The following is a 24,048-nucleotide window of genomic DNA, read 5'->3' as shown; positions in this document are numbered from 1 at the left end:
AAAGGCACTACTTGCATTATATAAAGGGAAGGTTTACTATTTGGTGGCTTTATAAATTATGTTGGCATTTGGCTCAAAGGTGAAATAATCTTTAAACAGCCAGTATATCAATACTGAATCAGCACTATAACACAGACCTAATACACAGTTACCGTTTTGTGTTTGCTTTTTAAAAGCTAATGCACTAAAGTGTTTCCTCCGTGCACATCTCCAATGAATGTTGAAATATTTTTTGCAGCTTCTTTATGATTTAAGAAGCACAAACTTTGACAGGAGCAGAGCCAACTGCAGATGTCCCTCTGCGATACTGGAGCAGTGGTGTCTTAACTTCGCCACAAATTTGTATATATCAGTGCACTTCTAGTTTATTTTTAAGAAATCAAGATTGAAAAATGCTCTTCTTGTGACATTGTTTATTTTTATCTGATCAGTAATCTACAAAACATCCAAGACTTTAAAGGAACAAACTAGTCTGATTGTTGTAGAAGAGGTTCTCACACAGTTGCCTTAAAAAATGTGCATCTAATTTTTTAACAACTTTTTTGGGGGGTTCATTGATTATCTTTTTTCCACTGAAATTAAAGGGCTAACAATCGGCATTTGGCTCCGTTTCCATTTGCAAAAAAGTTGGGTATGACCTTCGGCTGGCAAGCTGCATAGCCTCTCCCCCTGCTGCTGCATGTCTGGTGACGTCATCATGCTGGGTTACTGTAGCATTGAGGATGTCACCAGTGCGACAGAAGACAGGAAAGTAAACAATGGAGAGCAACGAATGTAAACAGTGTTTTATTTGTTAGATCAGATGGGACTTGTGTGGTGTGTTGATGTCAGTAAGTTGCCATCAAGGGTGTAATGTAAATTAGCGGGCAGACCCGGCTCTGGTGTTTCCACAGCAAGCCAGTCAAAGTCGGGCAGATTTTAACATGGGTTACTTGCCGGGTAATTTGACCCACTACCAATAAGAGCTGATTGTTCCCGAGTTTAAGGTTTCTTGGCCAGTGAAAAAGGGGTATCTGTGAGGTGGGGGTTTGTTAGGGGGTTATATCAATTCAAATATTCAAAACTAAGCAGAAAAATAGTTTATAAGAGGTAGATACTTGAGTTGTATATCAAGCATTTGTAGTTTTCCTTCTGCTTATACCAGATGTACAAACAGGTCAGATTTGCTCCATTCTCAAATTCTGAACAGGAGCCAAACCAAAATTATTATTATTGAAGACTTCCTTAGGATCTAAGCTACAGTAAGGTATATTAACAAGTGCTTTGTATGTCCTTAACTGCCGACCTTTTTTAGCTACAGAATGATTGTTTTTTATATCATTCTAAGTATGTGTATTTTAAAAGGTTTCTCGCTAGAAGTTTAGGCCTTTTTTTAGATTTTATTGCTTAATTAAGTAACTTTAGTTTTCACTATTGTTAAGAATTAAATATTGCTAAAAAGGCTCCTTCTTCAAACAGGGATCCTTACTTTTTCTGATGCTGAGTTAAAGGTTTAAGGCTCTTTTACTTGTAAAAAAATCCAAATTAATAAATTAGAACAAACATTTTTTTTAACATAGTTATGATTAGATTAGAACCCCAAACTAAAAGTAGGTGGTATAAAAGAAACCTGATGTGAGTCTTGTACATATGTTCAGAAAAAAACTTCATAAAATATCATACAGAGGTCAGATAACTTAAAGAAAGTCATATATTCGATGCATGTCCAGAAGATTCTGCCAGTTTCTTCCCCACTGCCATCAGACTGCTGAACCGTTGAAAAAAAAACTCTAAATCATGTCACAGACTCTGCATCAAACTGATAACGCCAAACCAAAATACTGCATATTTGCACCATATATATTAATGCTTTACTGCCTGGGAGCTACACTAAATGATATTTTGTCTTGTATACACTCTTTGTATACAAAGGTTTTATACAACGGTTGTTGTCTAGGTCATATTTGGCTTTGTGTGAAATATATCCACATTTTGCTCTCATGTGGATAACTTTAGAAGAGACAGTTTCACCTAATAACATATTATGCTAATTAGGTAATATGTTATTACCTAATAAGAAATAGATTTGTTGAACATGATAGGAAGACTGTAGCATTGAAATATCAGTTTCTTAAAAATATGAACACAGACAGAAGATACCTGGTTGTTGAAGTAAAAAAAACAATAAAGTAGATGACTGTATTCAACGTTTCTAACGATCATTAACCTAATATGAAAAGGCTGCTCATTAAATAAAGACATATTGTAAATGTCAGGGATTTTCTTTCCACATTTATTACATCTATAATGTTGGTTGTGTGTGGGTGCTGACAAGTGAGCAATAAATTTACTGACATCCTTCCTATCTAGGCTACAGGAAACAAGTCTTAAAACAAAGACACCACAGTGAGACAAAAGCACTAAAAAAAGAAGCACATAAAAGTTTTCTGAGAAGAAAACTTTCTCAAGAAACACAGATCCCTCCCTGTGAGGATTCTTCTAGTCTGACTCACCTATCAGAGTCTAAATGTATCAAAAAAAGGAACGAGACAACACTGGTTCTCCCTGGCAGGTAATAAGCTCCTCCAAGGTCTAATGAATTTAGGTTGTTTATCAGTTTGAAAATATTCTGTTCATTAATATTTCATGGCTTCACAGTCGTTTCATAACACAAACGTTGAACACAAATGTCTTTGTATCACAGCTGTTCCCAGAATAAAAAAAAACTAGAAAAACTTTGCATAACGTTTTGGAAAATGTTGAAGATGTTATGTATCATCTAATTTACCCAGGCTAGTTTCGAAAGTTTTCAGATAGAAGTTGGCAAACATTTTCATAACAACTACTTTCCCCAATAACAGGCTAACAATGTATTCTCTTTTGTCCTTTCACTGATGACAGTTTTTTTTTATTTCAATAACAACTTGGAATAAAATACGCTGCACCTTTTTGGTATGAGATCAGTTCAGGGTCTCTAAACTGTTTTTGCTATCTTACAGTATGCTCTTTTGTGTCATTTGCAGCCAGTAATCAATCCATCCATCCATCCATCCATCCATCCATCCATCCATCCATCCATCCATCCATCCATCCATCCATCCATCCATCCATCCATCCATCCATCCATCCATCCATCCATCCATCCATCCAGCTTATCCCAAAGGGGGGTCACGGGAGGTGCTGGTGCCTATCTCCAGCTGTCTATGGGTGAGAGGCGGAGTACATCCTGGACAGGTCGCAGCCAGTAATTTGTGGATTAATTGTACAGAATCTAAAAGAAATTATTATGCAACTCTTGATATTTCTTAAGGTTAATTTTTAATAGTAAACTGCTGGATTAGCTCCACGACTTAATGTCAGCAGGAGTGCGGGGCAAGTTTGTTACTGTAGACTTTTTATCCAAGTCCAGTCAGATTTACCGCACTATGCTACTCTTATAACGTCTTATAAAAAATTGTTTTACATATCATCATTGACAGCAGAACCAACCTTTCTTTCACATAAAACCTTTTTAATGCTTTTAACAGCGAACTCCGAAATATCAAAAGCAAGAAGAGAGGATGTGACGAAGACAAAAGGAGTTTAAAGCATGGATTGTGGGAATATCTGGAGTTGTTCAGACTTTCAGGCACAAAGCTTTATTTAAAGACCAAAGTGACAACAGAAACGCTGTAAGAAAGACCGTTATCTTCAATAGTGTAACAATACTGCTCCCATGGATGCTGTTTAGTTCAGTCAAAAAAAAAAAAATTTAATCTGTGTGAAAGCAAGTCGCAACAATTAAAGGTGTAAATTTTCACACTTTAATCATTCCCTGGACCCTTCCCTGAACCAGACCAAGCAGAGTAATGCACCACAGGATGTAAGTGTATGGCAGGCTTTAGAAAATGTATGTGGTTAAAACAAAATAACTGTCATCACAAAAAAACATATACTTTAGCCATTTAATTCAAATTTAATTCAAATCGATCCCAAAAAGGAAATTGTTGTAGTTGTCTTTCTTTCAACAATTTGTTGTACATGTTGATAATAGCTGTAGGAAGGAAGGATTTTTGGAACTGGTTTGCACTAGATCTGAAGAACTCTTTGACTCGGTGGTTATCTTCTGAAGAGGAAGCTCACTGTTCTCCATAATTTTCTTCACTTCATGAAAAATTCTTCTTTTTTAAATTATCTTGAGAGATTTTAGAGGAGTTCCTAGAACAGAGCTGGTCTTTATCGACTTTTAAGATTCTTTATGTAATTTGCTCTGATGCCATTACCCCAGCAGATGATGGCAGAAGAAATCATACTTTCCACAACAGTTATGGAAGTTATGCAGCGTTGTGCTAATAATAACTGGAAGTTTACACAATGATGTCTTTTTATGATCATTTATGTTTTATCATTTCCTTGTTTTTTGAGTGAAGGATGGAAATATATTAGCTAGTATGTTTAACTGAAGGTCAATCATCAGGTCATCTTCTAAATCTTTTACAAGATAAGAGCATGACGATTATATTCTCCAATTTTCCATGGTAAAGTTGATATTACAATGTTTAAATCCATAGCCAAGGACAGGAATATTTTTTTTTTTTTTTGCATGTATTTGCTTCAGCTCTGATGTATTGAAATCTCTTGTTAGGCATCCTTCAAAGCATACTACCCAAGCAAGGTGTGGTTTTAAGCAGATCTAGACAAATCTTCATTTTGTAAAAGTTATAAGACAATCTTTAGTCTTGAGTTTAAAATTGGGGTGGTGACTAAAATTTTAACTGCAACCAGTTGTAAAACTCTCATGATCAAAGATAAAGCAGATAAAAACTCATGCTAGACATCATCTTTAAAATATGTGCCATTCTATGATCTTTAAAATCACCTATCCTGTCGAGCCATGAACAATTATGAAATTCAATCCTCTTTTTTCTCCTCCTCAACTTTCGTTGGAGCGTGAATCTGACAAAATAATTATTTCTTTGATGCTTGCTTTGATGTTTTTGTCCTGCAGTCAGGCATTTATTTGATCTTCTCATTGTACAGTATTACAGAGTTTATCATGAATATTTCATCAAGCTTTTAGATGCATGCATGGGAAAGTTAGCCAGTTTTCTATTGTAAATTGGATAATACCACTTAATACAATGATCCCACTTATAGGGAGTAATTATAATTTCTAAGAAACACACAACCATATTTTAAAATAATAAGTACACTTTCTTTTCAATACCTTAATTTGTATTTGGAAAGAAAATGTATATTATGATTACAGGCAGCTACACTCTGAAATTAAAAAAAGTAAAATAAAAATGCGACATAAAAATGCTCACAAGTAAACAAACATTTAGAAGTTGAACTGCATCTTTGTGGCACTAATAATGTAGTAAATCAGAGCATGCCTTAAGGTCCATTAGTCACTGAAGGGGTCATTAGTGTGTAGCAATGAAAGTTGGGAGAGTAAATTTGTTGCTATGCAACTGTAAGAAATTCAGGGAAAAACAAACCATCCTCAGATATAACACAGCTCACTGGGTTTTGTAGCGTTCACTGACATGAAGCCACTTTTCTTGATACAACCAAAACATGACATTTTTACAGAGCTGAGAAAAAAGGATTATAATCATTATTAAACTTTGAGTAAATAGAGGCAATGATATAGGAAGCTCATAAAAACCATGAAGAGAAATTGGAAAACATATTGGACATGAGGAAATTAAAAAGAAAATACAACGACAGAGTTAAGCATGGGGAAAAAAGGAGGTGAAAGACTGAAGTGCTCCAGACCACTAACAAAGAACTAACCATATCTGATGCTGTTATTCTGTAATACAGTGATACTACTGTATGTGTTTGAATATGAAATGATAACAGTATTTTGCTTGCAGTTGCAACATTTTTTGTTTTTATTTGTTTTCGTGATTGTAGATTTCTTTGCAGTCTTTTTCTGTTCCCAAATTGGAACAGAAAAAGACTGCAAAGAAATTATGTTTTATATTTGTGTGTTATGGACTTTGCATCACATGTGTGTTTGCAGCTCATTTTGCCATTTGCTGCAGGTTTTACCCGTTCGCAGCTTGTTTTTTTTTTATGTTTCTATCATTTTTCTTTTGCAGTTGTTTTTGTGCTTGCTTGTTTCAGAGTTTGCATCATATGTGTTTTTGCAGCTTATTTTGTTGTGCACCTGTTGGCCGGAGAAAGGTGGTGCTGAAAGGATCTCAGTTTTAAAAAAAACAAGACGTAAAGATTAAGGCAGATAAGTAGTATTTGAATAAAAGGGAACTTACAAAAACATTGCAGAAAACAAAGAGAAAAAAGAAAGCTTCTAGCAATACTGGAAAGAAAAATAACAGATATATGAGGAGCTGATGAAACCAAAAAATCATATAGGAGACAAGACCTTGGTCACTGGATGGAGAACAGGTAATCTGATTAAGTCCATTATATTTTGCAATAGCAGAATCTAAATTTGATCCCTGAGCTAGCAACACTAAAAAATGTTCTTTCATGCCATGTCATTTCACAGAAACTCTGCAGCAGACTTCTTAGGAGGTCCTCGCACTGCAGCATTTCTGTATATATGTCATCATTATCCTGCAAGGCAATCCTGCAAAAAACTACCTAAGCAGTTCTGCAAGAACAATATGGTGTGATTCATTTCCTGAAACACAGAAAAAGAAAAAAAAAATCTCTGTTCTTGATGAGTATTTACTGAATGCAAGCATCAGTAGGGAAGCATTAAAAGAAAGGCATTTTACAAAAGATTTATTTTCATCTTTAGTGGTAAAAATTGAGATGGCTGTGATATCTCTACTGACATGCTGCTGTGGGTATGATGACTTCAAAACATTTACAGTGTACTGTCCAGGCCAAAGAATAAACAGGTATACGTGTTTGCAGCAAGGACAGATCCCACTGCTTTTCAAAACACTTCTAGAAACGCAGCCTTATGTGAAACCAACGAGAGGGGAGATATTTCCAAAAATAGAAGATATCCAATCATATTTCTCTGCTGTGAAAAAGCAAGTGCCCAGTTGTGTTGCTCCAGCGAGAGTTGGAGTGTTGGACGAGTTCACGACAGCTGGCTTTGACAGGCTGGTTAAAGGGAGACGGACATGAGATCTGACTCTCAGCATCTCGCATCAAGTAGGGAGGAAGATTTACACACGATTAGTCGAATGGATGGAAGGTGACAGCATGTCAGAGCCATCAACACTCAGCACAGGATCTCTCTGATGTGTTTTTGTGTCAATGCTGCTTCCACAAGTTTTAAAACTTGAAAGTGTTTCAGTATTGAGATGACCAATTCCTAACTGGACCCATTTACTGAGCTGCTTTGTTTTATCATATGAAGATTTATATAAAAATATTTTATGAATATCTCTGAGCATGTAATATGAAGCTACACATACCTAAAATTGGGATGTTTTATGACATAGTGATGAAGAAAATACAATATATTATTTCTAAAGGGGTCTGCAAGAAAAGAATCTCCTGCAAGGGATTAATAAAGTAATTCTGATTCTGATTGTTACGGTACATTCTTTTGCTTACGTTCTAATTTAAATCCTGCAAGGTATCCTATTCATACTTCTAAGAGTAAAGAAAAGTCTAATATTCATTCTATGAATGTAAAAATTTAATTAATGGTAATTTTAAGTGAATAAATGCAAAATCAGATGACTATTGTCGACTTCTTTTTGAATAACATCCTCCATTTGTGAAAACCCTTAATAAATGGAGCCAGTGAAGGTGTTTTAGGAGGGGTGTTACACAGTTGTTTAAATGTAACTTACACTTTGAATTTAAAGCACTCTCTTATGTCTCTCTTACTTTATCAGACATCCTGGCAGCGAGTTTGATAACCAAACACACAAACACACCCACACACGACACCAATTCAAAGATTTTTGTAAATTATTACAACTGATATAACAACCCTTGTAGATTATGTGACCAAAGAGAAGAATAACTCCCTAATTTACAGTAGCAGACTACCTCACTAACTGTCGTCTTTTACAGACCACAGGTTTTTCTCCAAGACTGTAGCGCCTGGACCGTTTAAGATTTCTCAAAAATCCAAAACGTACCAGGAAGCAGAGAAAAAAAAAACTTGCAACCCTACAGTTTTAATTATGGTAGTACCTAGGGCTTTAGCTGTGCTGTGACCATCCAATCACAGACCCGATTCAGTGGCACATCAGATGTTTATAAAGTGAGTCTCTTGAGTGACAGCGGTGACAGCCAATCACAAAAGAATAGAAGGAGGGCCAATCAGGAGCTCGTAAGCGGCCTAAACTCAGGGAAGCGGGCTTCCTCTTGAGCTGCAGTTTTCTGCTTGGTCCTAGTGCACGACGATTATTGGTGTACTGTAGGGTAACATTGTTTTTGGACAGTAAAATGTGCAGGGGACCAAAAATGGACTTTTGAAAAAGTGCAGGGGACACGTTCCTCATGTCCCCCCCAAATTACTTCCGTGATGTCAAGCTTGATGCCTTCTCACACATGGCAAGGTATGCAGTTCATTCATTTAACAGTAGTAATGAGTCACATTGGTAGATACAGTCATTCCAGGTATCAGTATCAGATTGAAAAAAACTGGATTTGTGCATCTCTACTTTCTAATATTCTGTCCATCATTAAAGCAACTTATAAATGCACTGCTTTGGTGTGGAGAGCATTGGTTGGTAGTTGACATTAGTATCTTAATCTCACTACCCTATGCTTTGACAGTTAGCTGAAAAGCAAAGTCATGAATGGAAACAATGACACTATGCACTATTACCACCCTAACAAATGCAGGAATGTTGAAACCTACTGTTAATGAAAATATCACAGTACAGGTACTTTATTAAATATTCTACATAAAATAAGTAGTAGTTCAACTATGCAAACTATGGTCTGCATCGTTTATTTGAATGCAGATAAGATAACTGAGATATGAATGATGCAAACACTTTTTCCTTTAAGTTCTCACCGTTTAATAGGATCAGCCAGAACACATCATCACGCTAGGGCTGATAGAAGTGAGATGCTGCCTCAACAGTGTTCTTCTGCGGCTGAGAATAAAAATCCAACATCAAAAGTGGTGTTTCTGAAAATTACCAGAGACAGTGAACAGAAATCAACTGATCAACAGAGCCCAGTTTTCTTGTCTCAACTAATCTTAAACAGCTGGATTGAAAGGCTCTCTTGGTTCTGTTTAACTTGTCAGAAAAGTTTAATGGCCTTGGAGGAACAGCTGAAGAAAAATTTCAAATGATGAGGAGGAGGCGAAGGGAAAGCGAGAGGAATGACAGTCGAATCAGGTCACAGTGAGCGATGACCCACTTCTTCTCAACCAAAACAGAAAGAATATGAATCACACAGAGCCTCCTTTTGTCTGTCTTAGAGTAATGCAACACACCAAAATCAGCACCTACTGTGCTAAACTATCACACATTTGGTAGATTATTTAAGAAAGCGGTCTGCTATTGAAAACTCATATTAGACATATTTATATCGAGTTTGGTTTTTTTGTTGTTTTTTTTACAGTTCTATGATGAGTAGTAGAGGTGGATGTCTTAGAAACAGACTCCAGGTATATTGACAAAGTGTTTGAGCTGCTTTTTATGTTATCCCTGTTTGAATAGGGCATAGGTATCGGGATGTGGAAGTCAACTGTTTTCTGCCACACCATAAAATGTTGCATTGTTTACTTATGGTAAAGTATAAGTCCATTACAAAGCTGCAAAGTAGGAGCTGAAATGGAGTTTACTGTGTCAGACTCCTTAGCCTTATATCCTTTAAACACTTTAGCGGTGCAGCTAACGTTTGTATCCCCTGCTGTTTTGGTAAGCAGGTGGTTTTTATAAGATTTGCTTCACAAGCAGTCTTTTCTTAACAGGATATCTGTCGTCATTCTAATTGTGTGCTTGTGTTAAATTACTTTTGTTATAAGCAGCTCGGTTAGTTCATCACAGCAAATACAGTAGTAGCCATTCAAATTTCCCCACTTTCCTTGATGAGCCCTTGGCTGGTCCCCTACAATTCCATCCATCCATCCATCCATCCATCCATCCATCCATCCATCCATCCATCCATCCATCTTCCTCCGCTTATCCGGGGTCGGGTCGCGGGGGCAGCAGCTTAAGAAGGGAGGCCCAGACTTCCCTCTCCCCAGCCACTTCTTCCAGCTCTTCAGGAGGAACCCCAAGGCGTTCCCAGGCCAGCCGAGAAACATAGTCTCTCCAGCGTGTCCTGGGTCTTCCCCGGGGCCTCCCCCCGGTGGGACGTGCCCGGAACACCTCACCAGGGAGGCGTCCAGGAGGCTTCCTAAACAGATGCCCAAGCCACCTCAACTGGCTCCTCTCGACGTGGAGGAGCAGTGGCTCTACTCCGAGTCCCTCCCTACAATTCCTCTTAAATATAATTCTTTGTACTAAAATATTCTTTCTCTCGTGATTTGTGGACATTAAGATCTAAGGGGAACTGTCATCTCCCTGTAATTCAGTGAAAGGGTGGAGTCAGAGTAAAACAAATATGCACGCTCAGGAGAAGGAGGGGGTCACTCCAGTGGATGGAAGTTAGAGGGGATTTTGCTGAGAGATGCTGGGAAGTTGGCTACCATTCTGCAGGAGTTTGACTGGGGATGGCCATTTTGAATGGCTGCTACTGTAGATACCATAGCAGCTCAGACTCAGGTGTGGGTGTACTTGTTGGTTTATTTATTGAAAGGCTGTTTGTGGTCTAGTGCAGGGGTTACCGATTAAAAATCAGCCGGGTCCGAATAAGGAAAATCATCAACCATCAACCAGATTTTTCCATATTTATGATGGAATAAAAATAGTATTATTGTTATTAACAACATAAATTAATGGCAGTGAGCAGTTATCTCATCATTCTGCTCCCGTTGTGTGCTGTTATTACTTATAAGATGCCCAGATCGGTCTGTAGCTGCCCATCTGTAAAGGTCGAGCCTTTTATCTTATGTATTATTCCTCGCTTCTAGCCGCCAGCCAAACAAATCTGACTGGTTGCCATGGTTGTGGATTGTGAGGACGGCCTACATTGCTAAATGCCAAATCTTGAAGGAATTTTCCTTGACAAACAGCAAAAAGATGCTCTTGAGGTCTCATTGTTAATTTTTATAAATTAGCATAACATTGTTTAAATGATAGATAAAAGCAATCTTTAATATTTGCAGCAATGACCCAGTAGCAATGTAAAATAGATATTCCAATTGTAGCCATGGCCTTAGCTGTGAAACTCGTGTTGAGGAATTCTTCAAGATCCTTAAATTACATAGATAGGGATTTGATAGGATATTATGCAGCATTTTCCCTACTGTAAAAAAAATAAATAAATAATATGATCAAATATAGTTATAAACTTGCTTATCATATAAAAAAAAAATGTAGGGTTTCTATAAGTACTGATCAAGACTTTGGCTATTTTCTCACTTATTTTCTTTCCATTGCTTGTACCTGACCCAGACTATATATATGGTGTATTTTTTTTTCATAAATTAAAAATCCATAATTGGATAAAAGTGTTTCACAAAACCTTGTGTCTTTACAAAGTAGTACACAAGTCCTCTAGAATCATCTTGGAGCTAAAATATGTTTGGTTGCTTATGTTTGGCACACAATAATATCCTGCGAAAGACTGGGTGCAGCAATGACACAAAATATATGGTTTAAGCCTAAATCGTTGCAAACTTGTCTAATGGGTGCATACATCATTGTTTATTTTTATATTAACTAAATTATTAAGGGCTAGGAAGATAATTAACAACAACAAAAAATCTTTAAAAATTGCAAATTGTAACAAGATTTTACAAAGGTTTGAGTTTCACAATGGAGGACAAATTAAAAGCAACTGATTTGGGGTATATTTTTGAACAATAGTGTAATAATTTAAAATGTTTATACAGATCTGCAATTTCTGCAATGTAATTGTTCAAGGCTCGACTAACTTGAATGATAGGAATGACAGTAAAGGTTTTAGTGAAAGCCACTGATATAATGAACAATTACATGATCAATTTATGCTTTAAAGCTCAACAGGAGCAATATGCACAAGTATCTTTTGGGAATTTAACCCCCCCTAATCAGCTTAGATATTGCTCTCCAGCTCCCCTAACATTAAAAGCCTGTTGTCTCTCCTTGCCAGTGTTTTCCCTTCCTTCCTGAATGCTTAGTAATCTTTTTTCTACTATTCAACCACACACCAGGCAAAGATCCAAAAAGCACATTCTGTCTCTAAACAAAAGTTTTAAAGTAAAAGAAAATTGTTTTATATTATTTCAAATTGTATCATTTCCATTTCATAAAATCACACAATCTATTGCAATTAACCATCTTAAACTAGCTAAATAAAGCTAATTAATAAGAAACAGAAAACAATTCTTCTCCCAGTAGATAAGCAGAGAAGGAAGAATGGTTCCTTAGTGTGACCACTGTTAGTTTTAGCTGAAGCCGGAAAAGACTGGTAATGCCTGAGGCAGAGAAAATTGATGAGGATTTAAAGTTCTGAATAGTTAAATCTAAAGGCAAACTCTTTGGAAAAAGATTTCTAATTAACCTCTAATAGGCTTGCAAATGCTTGCATTTATTCCCCAAGAAGGTACAAAAGACAACTATAATAAATATGAAAACCTGAGAAAAATCACTTCAATATTTATATTGCTAAGGCAAAGACAGTTAATTGAACTCTCTTAACATAATGACAAGTAAAAAAATCTATCTATCTATCTATCTATCTATCTATCTATCTATCTATCTATATATATATATATAAAATCTAACACTATTTTCTCTTATAGTGTTAGATTTTCTCATCGAGAAAAGAACTGAAGGAAAGAATGATGTAAACACATAGGCAGTAACATTAATAAAAAAACAGTCTTAAATCACAGGCAATCTGTAGATGTATAAGACTACATCCAACGCTGACGAAAATGGTTCATCCAAGCTTCAGTAAAACCCATCATCAGCCTATCCAACCTCCTTTCCACTACTTACTGATCTGATCCCTCCTGCAGCCCATACACAGTTCCCTCCTGGAACTCCTCAGCCTCCTGGAAACAGTAAGTCATTATTCTCCCCAAAGATGGGAATCTTACATCTCCCTCCAACTTTTAATCATCTTGTTCCCTTCACAGATTCCCACCCCAATGGTCAGCCAATCCCATTACCATCTCAGTATTTAACCTTTCAGATGGCTCCTTTGTGTCCGTAATTGTACCTGCTTAAGAGTCAAACCCAGAATCAAGTCAATTAGTAAAAAGAGGGGGAGGATTGCGGTTTCACCTTCCAAGTAGCTACAACTCAGTCCTGGAACTCATTCTAAAGAGGTTGCACAGGCACACTTAAGATTCAAATGGCTAAATATGAAACCAATTGTCGTGGGGAAAAAAAGTATTCAACTATTCACCCTAGTTAAATAAATGGAGATCGATGTATTTCAATCAGTCGGCACATTTATTCATATCTTTGCAAAGAGAGAACAGTTCATTATACAGCCCTTATGGCACAGCATTCTGACCTGTTCTGATCTGGGCAGCGTTCGTTCACCCTTACTTACAACAATGGAAAAGTAGTCAGAATCAAAACAAATTACAGATACTTTGGTTAAACAGTAACATGTTATGAATAAACCTTGAGAAAGAATCTGATTTGTTATGGGAAAAAGCTATGTCTGGTCTACAAACATCATCCCGCAGAGAATGGTGTGGCCTTTTTATCGTGAGTAAATAAGATAAATTAATATAGAAGACAAATCTAAATTTTCCGACAACACCAATACAGGATAAAAAGACTATGGAGTACAACAGGTGGGTCTTTAATATGCATCTAACATGGAACATGTGGGATGGAACTCTACGTGCTTAAAAGTAGGTAGTGTGTCTTTCTACTAAACCCATGGCTTTACGCACACCGCCATGCAGGTACGCATTTAAGGCCACCACTGGGGAGAAGCTACTTTGGAGTTTTACCAAATGTGATTCGACTCAACTTAATTAGGTCAACTAGTCAACTTTTTGGTGAATATCCTTGTATGAGCAAACAGGTCTAACAAAGACTCCTGGATACATGTTTAAAAATTGACATAAACTGAGCTAAAGTTTTGTGGTTGCTGTGACCCCGACAGCAGAGGATTTGCACAGGAAAGAGGAATTACTTAGACGTACTGTATCAGTATATTTCTAGCAGCCCAAATGAGAAATATACTGGTTTAGAAAAATGTGTGGAAATTCATATTTTTTTCTCAATGTGATCATTAGATGTCAAACCTGCTTAAGAGTCTGAAGTAAACCCTCTTTAAACTTGAGGGTTTTACACTTCAGCACATTAGATAATTTGATCTCTTGTTTTGTTTCCAAAATTGTCAATTGAGGACAGCGATAGCTGTTACATATCAAGCCAGAATACACTCTTTAAGAGAACAGCTATTAGCCTGAAGAGTGTATATTTCCTGAAAAGTAGCCAATAGAACAGTTTACTTTCTCAGGTTAGTTCCACCCTCAAAGTGCCAAAAGCTGACATGAGTGTAAATGTCCACATGTGAACAGAATCTACAGGTACATGAAAAGCAAACCACAAGATCAGAGAAGAAGCAAGCACTCATACTTGTGATATATTTGGAGGTTTATGGTATTGAAGCTGCATACATAGAACACTAAATTGGTGTGGATAGCAGTTTACATGCTTATTTTTAAACAAAACTATATATCAACCCTTTCACCATTGACTGCTTGAATGAAGGGGCCTTCATTCCTGGTCCTCAACACCCTATTTCTCGCATTTCTTCCCCCTGTCTGCACATCTTAATAGTTTACTAAGCCTAGTTTACATGAAGACAAACAGCTGTTATTTTCATAAAAGGAAAAAAGTTGCATCCACACAAACTCTGTAATACATATGCCAGGCCATTTGGTGGCACTGTGACCCTGCTACATAATCACACCTAAACTGCTGATTTAAAAAAATCTGGGCATGCACAGACAGCGTGGCTGTGTCCGAAGGTCCACCCTAATCACTGTATAGGGCACTATATAGTGGTTGCACCATTTTAAACGAGTGACCAAACGTCTAGTGAATGAAAAAGCAGTGGAAATTTCCCACAATGTACCTTGAAATGTAGTGATCATCTATGGTCACTAGACGAGCAGCTATGTCCAAAAATACTTTGCCAGAGCTCTTTTCGGAAGAGATTAAATGTTGCAACTCATACATTTTTTTTTCTGTTCTCTTTTTCTTTTTCCCTATAGAATTATTGTAGGTGTGGATAGCTGTTGGGAAGAAGGGTCTTCTGTATTGGTCTGCCTTGCACCGAATCTACAGACGCCTCTGACTGAACACTGTTGTCCAAAATGTTCTTCACTTTATGAAGAATTCTTCTTAGTGAAATTATCTCCAGAGGTTCTAGAAGACGTCCTAGAAAAGAACTGGCCTTCTTTTTTTTTTAGCTTGTTGAGCTTTTTTTTTTAAGTTATTGGCTCTGATGCTGTTACCCCATCAGATGATGGAGGAAGAGATCACTCTCTCGACAGCAGACTTATAGACGACGTGTAGCATCTTGCTGCAAACACAGAAGGACCTAAGATTCCTTAGGAAGAGCAATCTGCTCTGTCCCTTCTTGTAGACGGCTTCACAGTTGCGTTTCCAGTCTAGTTTGTTCTCCAAGAGAACATCAAGGAATGGATACTCCTCCACCAACTCCACTTCTTCTCCCATGATGTTAATAGGTTTCAACTTGTTCCTGTTTCTTCTGGAGTCTAAAATCATCTTCCTTTATTTGTTTACATTCTGGATCAGATGATTGTTTCCATGCCACAAAGCAGTTTACCAGCACTCTTCTTGTCCATCCTTGATGCACCCAATAACTGTTGAGTCATCCGAGTTTTTCTGCCGATGACAGGACTCTTCTGTCTGCTACCATCCCATGTAGTGCTCCTGTGCTGCTGACTACTTGATCAGACAGCTGACTCTTCAGTCTAACAAACTGTGTTCTGTTTGTCAGTTAGTGTTTGATCCGGGCGATTGTTGATGCCTCCTCCTGAGTCCTTTTTCTTTTTTTTGCATAAGTTTGGCTCCTCTGAAATTACACCAGTATTGTGCCCACATAACGTGCCAATGACTTAGCATTTCACAAGTTATGTGTTATCATTTTGGTCATAAATATACAATTTCTGTCATAGAATCTTTTCTTTTTAGCAGAAATTGGCCAAAAGCAGGCTCCTTTTCATTCACAGGGCAGATCTTAGGTTCCTCCCTCTTAAACATTTACTCTCGCCTTATTCAGTTCTCACGCTTTATATTGGTCCTTTCTGTTGCATAGACACACGTTTTATTTTCTTGTTCGAAATTTGTGATGTGGTTTGAGGTGCAGTTTAGGCTGTTTTGTGACCCATCTTCAGAAACAGTCACCCATGTCATTACAGCAATATTTCAATTGATGTAGAAACATCTAAATGAGAGCACGCAGCATGTCATCATACGCATAAGGTCAGATAATCCGATCCAAATCACCCTCTTGAACTGACTAATGAAGTCTAGAGAGGAAACTACTGTAAATAAAGGAACATTTTTTTCACATACGAGGTAATTATAAGGGTATGATTAAATAAAGAGAAAAAATGAGATCTTAAACTATCATAATACACATTTAAGCAAAAGGTCTTGGTAGATATATCCATTCGAATCATCTGACATGATTCTGATCAGCTGACCTGTATGTTTCTTTCCATCCATTTATCAATAGATTGCATGGCTCTAAAAGCCACTCGGTGCAGCATTCCTATTAGCAAAAAGCTTTTAGTGCAGTAAGTCTGCAAACCAAACAGCCTTTCCATTAAGCTTTACCTTTTTGTGAACTGTACTCTAAATATCCAGTTGTGACATTATAATTCAAACTGATCCTCTCCTGCAGTGAAATGCATGTGTGAAGGGGAGCTGGAAAGAAAGTTCAGACCTCGTTCTTCACATGCTCTTCAATTTCCAAATGCCACAACAGCTTAGTAGCTAAATAACAGAAAACCAGTGAATGTTTGGAGATCTCCCGCTGCAGACAGCATCCATAAACCCTCTGTGACTATTAGCATTCTGTATAGCCAGTAATCTGAGTCAGGTATAGTCAATTACTCCAGGTAAACTCCACCAAGGAAAATCATGTTTATATCTGAGTAAGGATTTGTTTTTTTCTAAATGTTCCATTGTAATACAGATACTGTGCCTTTAGACATTGCATTGACATTTTAAATGGAATATATTCCACAGATCAGATTTAAACTGCTCTTTAGACCTAAATGCTAACTTTTACAGTCCACTCCTCCTCTTCCTGTGCACAATTCACTCCACCTCTGCAGACTCATTCTGGGAGCACCACTTTACACAACACAATAAACAGTTCTCAGCCTGAAAGTCAGCTACTTAGCTGTGAAATGAAATAAGCATATTGAAATTATCACAGACTTCATTTCCTTTCCCTTTCCTAACATATTGCAAAAAAACATCTTAACACTTATTCACACAAATATAAGCTGCTGTTTATATATTAATACCAAATATCTGTATGCTGTCACTGAACTCAAATGCCTTCAATGATGAATAAAAAAACACATTTGAAATAAAGTTATTGGAATATGAGCAGACGGGTCAGAACACTTGATGTAAAGTTGGAAAAGACCAGTTTTAAAAATATGAGTAATTTACACTGCAGCTCCTTTCTTATTGATTTATAATATTATTAAAAAAAACATTAAGAAATGCAGTCTGCACATAAATGACAATATAAAGAAAACTATCCAGAAACCACAATATATGATTTTGTAACTATCTATTTGTAAGATACAGCTGCGAATAACAGCTGTCTATCAGCTAGAATTCTGATCCTCAAAGATCTGTTAGTTTGCCTACAGAATTTACACCTCCGCTTTATCATCCTAAATTAGATGCACCTGTTTGAGGCTGTGAGCTGCACAAAGACACCTGTCCACCCCATACAAGCAGAAAGAATGCAACTACTAACATGGCCAAGACCGAAGAGCTGTCCAAAGACACTAGAGACAAAATTGAACACCTCCACAAGGCTGGAAAGAGCTATGGGGAAATTGACAAGCAGCTTGGTGAAAAAAGGTCCACTGTGGGGCAATCATTAGAAAATGGAAGAAGCTAAACATGACTGCCAATCTCCTTTGAACTGGGGCTCCATGCAAGATCTCACCTGGTGGGGTCTCAATGATCCTAACAAAGGTAAGACATCAGCCCAGGACTACACGGGGGGGTGGAGCTGGTCAATGACCTGAAAAGAGCTGGGACCACCGTTTCCAAGGTTGCTGTTGGTAATACAATAAGACATCATGGTTTGAAATCATGCATGTCACGAAAGGTTCCCCTGCTCAAAGTCGTAGGGAAACGGCTTCTCCAACCGTCGATTATCAAAAGGGCAGGATTGTTGTGGCGAAGGTTCTTAAGAAAGTTTGATTGTGACCGTTTTCTTCGAAGCATCTTGCTCACCAGTTAGCAACTTAGTGTTAGTAGGTTACTTTGGGACCAAGAAGCACTAAATTCGTGACTTAGAAATGACACTGTGAAGGAACGCTATGGACAGTGGAAACATGCAAGAGGAGGAGAGTTTTGTGTTGGAGGTCATGGATGAGGGACGAAGATGCTGTGGAAGAGTATGTCACGCCTGCCGAAGACACAGACGTCCATCCCCGTGAACACTAAGACATAACTCAATGATAAAGTAAATGATTCTTATTTCTTATTTCAACCATGTGTGTATTAGCTAAAACATATGAATCAAGATGCTATGACCGAAAAAATGTGATTGACAGATGGCCGTTGATATATGATTGGCTGAATAGAGTTTCAAAAAAACCCCACAGATTTTAAGACTTTTTTTAATAGAAATTTTCTAAATTTTGGAACAATATTGTCTGATAAAGAGTACGCACTGTTTTTCCATGGATTATATTTCGGATAACATCCAGCAATAATAAACAGAATTTTTTCTGGTATTGATTAATAATTGTTTTTCATTGAATCAGTCGACATACTAGCTGGACTAATTTTAGCAAAGATCTTCCCTTCAATTCTGTGTTGTGTAATGTAAAGCTTTTGCTCAAACTGTAATCTAATTTTTTTAATATTAAATCTACGTCCATGTTGCACCTTTAATGCCCTAAATATGTGATCACTCGAATAACACCAAACCACCACCAGTAATTGACTATATCACAGATATTTACCAGAGTATAACAGAAACTGCAACAAGAGGAAAAGGCAGAAAAACAGCTCACAAACAACAACAATAGAGTCAGCCTTTGGGTCAAACTTTCTATCCTCCTTTTTTAAACTGTCTTTATTCCATCGAAAAAGAAAAAAACAACCACATACAATGCCTTTGAAAGTGCTTTGCCTTTTTACGCCTTTGCCACGCACCTCCTTGACCTCCAGCAGCTGTCCTGGATACTGATTCTTAGACCGCCGAGCTGCAGCTGGAGACTTGTGGTGGGTGATGGTGACGATGTTGCCGGGCGAGGCCGAGTGGCCCTGATGCCTCTGGGAACTGGGGGATGAAGATGGAGTTAGGTGGGGGAGAAGGGAGAAGCTACGTGCCCGACCAGATGAGGATCCCTGGGGGGGAAGGAGGAGGAGGGGGGAAAGGGGAGACGACACAGGAAAGGAGAGAGTGAGTCATGTAGGAAATTATGTGTGTAAGGAAGTTTTAGGTAATTTTAAAGTTAAGGTCCAGTTTGTCCTGGAGGTCTGTTTTCCCATCTACATCAGGTTAGAAATTACATTAAGCACCTGGAAAAATCCTGGTGTTCATGTTCTTGGAAAAAAAGGAAAAAAAAAACATTTCTGCTTACATTTCTAGTTTTACAAACCGGTTCCTCAGTAACTACAACTGAGCATTTAAACACCCTACTTCATTTCTTTTTGATTTTGGTATAAAAAGTATGAAATAGCCAAAGGCCTTTGATATGATACAGCAGTTCCGATTCGATAAGAAGCAATTGGAATTTAAGATAGCTGTTAGCCATGGATATTGGGACAACAATTAGATTTTTCCATCGTTAGACTTAAACCCATAAAAATTTTATTTCTCAACATTTCATCAATGCATCACCATTAATGATCCCTACATTACGACAAAGTGGGTCTGCAAATATCCAGAGTTTCTAGTGAGTGTTGGGTATTTTTAAACCTTTTTTATTCTTAGGGATCAGAACAATGTGCATGGCATTTCGAGCTTTCAACGTGTAAATGAAAACTGTTGTTTTTAAAATCTGGCCGTTTGCTGAATATAAATCTCTACCACTACTTAGTCCTTCAAAGACAATGTTTTATCTGATTCACATTTATTTAAAGGTAAAGCCCCTGCTTTGTAGATGGTAACTAAATGCTGCAAATAATATGCCTGATGAAATGGTATAAAAACAAGTTTGTAGCTCTCTATGAGAGCATCACATTAAGAACAGCAAAATGAGACTCATTTAGCACTTTTCTTAGACCTAGTTAAAAAGGTAAAGGTTTTAAATTTACAGCACAGGGAACTCTGCATATTTCCATCCTTTGACAAAACAAATCTGTAAATTCATGGCATGAGTGTCACATTTCAACAGCTCAATATGTATTCTGTAAAAATGCATCAATGCTACAATCTTTATTATGCAAGTTCTACTCAAATGTCATAGTACTGAAAAATAATAACATATGCAGCCTCTATCAACCCAGATTTACTTATGCTTAAAATGTCTCAGACTGACTGCAGCTTGACCTGCTTCTTTAATTTGGTTAACTTTTATCTGAAAACCTGCAGACACATGTAGGGCATTCATAGCCAGATGGTCACGGAATCCTTAAATATGCAAACATAACCTTTGAAATTGTGGCCATTATGTGAATATTGAGAACGGCCGTTTCCAAAACAAAGAATAGGAGATTTGAATCCAGATCTTTATATTTTCTAGGCTTACATCTTTAGCTTTACTTTTGAACTCAAACATGAGGAGCTATTCATGTGTTTGAAACACTTGCATCTTTTTGGGGTTGCTCTTTCTTTTTAACACTCCTGGAGAGTCTTTTGTTTTTGTTTTTTTTAATAAAATTTTAGAGTATTTCCAGTTTTTGTAATATCCCCATCGCTTCATATTTTTCTCCAACAACTAACAAACATCTTTAATATACAATTGTTGGTATACACACTTAGACAAGGTTATTGCAGCTTTGACTGTAATATTTAAAAGATACATTGGGTTGACGGTACAGGTTTTTTTTCTTGTGTCATGCTTAATAACACTTTAAATAGGATTTGTATATGAGATCTGAAATATGTTAAATAAGTGGAATGAACTTATTTTAAAGGGTTGAAAATAAGTATTTTCTGTTCCCCTCTACAAAACTAAAATTACATGTCAACATTTGCATTTCACAGTTTTATCTAAAACAAGAAAACACAAAAGCCTTTTCAAGGGCTGCAGGTGGTGGAATGAAAGAGCATACATCAGTAAGCAAAACAGGAAATTCTGCAAAACTTTGGTTATCTTCTTTTAATTAGGGGAATGTTAGACAAAGATCCTGGAAAAGATCAAAATTTTGACTGAACTCAAAGGCTTTATCTGCAGTTTCCAAAGTAACAGTGTGTAACAAGCCCCAGATGGGAAACAGTTCTTTTGGTTCAAATCAGACTATTTTTAACAGCTTTGCTTTACAACAAAAATTAAACCTGCAGCAGTTTGATTTAGGTCATACCGGTGGTTACCAATGGGGGCACCCTAAGAAAAGAGAGCTGGGTGGGTGGCACAAGGGCAATACTACACTAAACAAATGCATCATAAATGTTGTACTTTCCATCTCTTTATGCATGTCAATCAGTAACTTGCACCCAAGTATGTTAAGCAAGCAATTTAAAAAAGACCATTAATAATGCAATATAAAAGGAGCCACATTTATTAAATAGAAAATAAGACAATTTGTAAAAAGCTTCTTTTTTTCGGCTGTGGAACCCAGCAAACTGTGTTATATACCATTGACTTTCAGTCCCCTTTTCCAGAGTAAGTACAGAGCTTCAGGTGACAGTTGATGAAAGAGCTCCTTTTAAAACAGGAAAAGAAGCGATTGAAACAGTAAAAGGGTTGTTTTAACATAAAAACCTTGATTTATTCTCATTAGTAATCTGGTTTTATGTAATTGTACACAACTGGGTTATATCTCCACACATAGAATCTTGCTTTATGCGTCGTCTCTCCCTGCACTAAATTCAGATCACATTCTTCATTCTGATGGGTGGCCCTCTCCCCCCTCTGTGTCTCCTGCATCCTCAGTTGGCTGACCTCTGTGCTCACACAGGCAGCAAAAGTCAGATCGCTATCTTGTCTGCTCTTTCTTTACTGTCCATTAGTTTACAGCAGCACACTGGGAACAAGGCACTATAGATTTATCCCTCAGAGGAGCACAGGGGGTCTGGTCACTGCAGCGGTGAAAAACACCACAGATCAAATTAACAACTTCCCCTCCAGAGCTACCTCACAGGGAGGGAAAACAACAAGCCTTTGTTTTAGGGATGAGCTGTTCAATCTGAAGTAAGAACCTGAAGATCAAACACTTTAATACATGGTCAGGACATACAGTACCCTCTATATTGACCTGTATCCCTGGTAGAGATGTGAGAAAAAATACTAAAAGGAAAACTGGTTCAATGCATTACCACAGGAAAGCTTTACAATCAAATTACAACATCTTAAAAGTTTGTCAAGAGCAGCAGGTTTTATTATTAAAAAAGTTACCTTCTTTAGACACAGTGGGCTTCATACAAGAAGCTCTTGTATAAACAAATGTGTTCTTAAATCGTTCGTACGAGTGATTTTGGACAAAATGTCCCATTGACAGTTTTTCTCCTATTTCTAATCTTCTCTCAGGTACAAACATAGTGCTCCAGACCTGATGTAGGAGTCTTGCACAATCCAGCTAATGATCACATTTGTTGTAAATGTCCGTTTTATTAGGCTACACTGAGGAAAATAAATATTGAACACCCTGCTATTTTTTTATTTTGAAGTTCTCCCACTTAGAAATTATGGAGGGGTCTGAAATTGTCATCGAGTTGCATGTCCACTGAGAGAGACAAACTAAAAGAAATAATCCAGAACTATTCATTTGCATGATACAGCTGCAAATCAATGTTAATATTTGGTACAGTAGCCTTTGTTTGCAATTACAGAGATCAAATGTTTGCTCTAGTTTTTCACCAGGTTTGCACAAACTGCAGAAGGGATTTTGGCCCACTCCTCCACACAGATCTTTTCTTCATCAGTCAAGTTTGAGCTTCTTCCAAATATTCTCTATTCCACCCCAGAACCTTGATATGCTTCTTACAAAACCACTTCCTTTGTTATCCTGGCTGTGTGCTTCGGGTAATTGTAATGCTGGAAGACCCAGCCTTGACCCATCTTCAATGCTCTAACTGAGGGAAGGAGGTTCTTCCCCAAAATCTCCCGATACATGGCCCCGGTCATCCTCTCCTTAATACAGTGCAGTCGCCCTGTCCCACATTCAGAGAAACACCCCCAAAGCATGATGCTGCCACCCCCATGCATCACAGTAGGGATGGTTCTTGGGATTGTACAAACTTTTCTTCCTCCAAACACATTTAGTGTAATTTTGACCAAAAAGTTGTATTTTGGTCTCATCTGAGCACATAAGTTTCTCCCATGAGTCCTCTGCATCATCCAAATGGTCATTTGAAACTTAAGACAGGCCTTGACATTACTGGTTTAAGCAGGGGTACCTTCCGTGACATGTATGATTTTAAACCAAGACGTCTTAGTGTATTGCTAACAGTAACCTTGGAAACGGTGGTCACAGCTTCTTCCAGATTATTGACCAGCTCCTCTCTTGTAGTTCTGGGCTGATTTCTTACTTCACCTAGGGTCATTGAGACCCCACCAGGTGAGATCTTCCAAGGAGCCCCAGTCCGAGGGAGATTAACAATCATGTTTAGCTTCTTCCATATTCTTCTGATTGCTCTAACGGTGGACCTTTTCTCACCAAGCTGCTTGGCCATTTCCCCTCAGCCCTTTCCAGCCTTGTGGAGGTGTACAAT

General features: G+C 37.5%; 1 protein-coding gene across 1 annotated transcript in view; it reads right to left on the bottom strand.

Moving 5' to 3' along the window:
- Nucleotides 1-24,048, bottom strand: part of osbpl10 (oxysterol binding protein like 10) — a 111,063-nt gene that overhangs the window by 43,937 nt on the left and 43,078 nt on the right. The window contains exon 5 of the mRNA XM_015376967.1: nt 19,383-19,577. Coding sequence (XP_015232453.1) covers nt 19,383-19,577 — 195 coding nt within the window. The remainder of the gene's footprint in view (nt 1-19,382; nt 19,578-24,048) is intronic.

Source organism: Cyprinodon variegatus, unplaced genomic scaffold (genome assembly GCF_000732505.1).
Source record: "Cyprinodon variegatus isolate N-32 unplaced genomic scaffold, C_variegatus-1.0 Scaffold144, whole genome shotgun sequence".
NCBI classification, from domain to species: Eukaryota; Metazoa; Chordata; class Actinopteri; order Cyprinodontiformes; family Cyprinodontidae; genus Cyprinodon; species Cyprinodon variegatus.
Note: the sequence above shows the minus strand (reverse complement) of the source record. Positions and strands in the feature narration are given on the sequence as shown.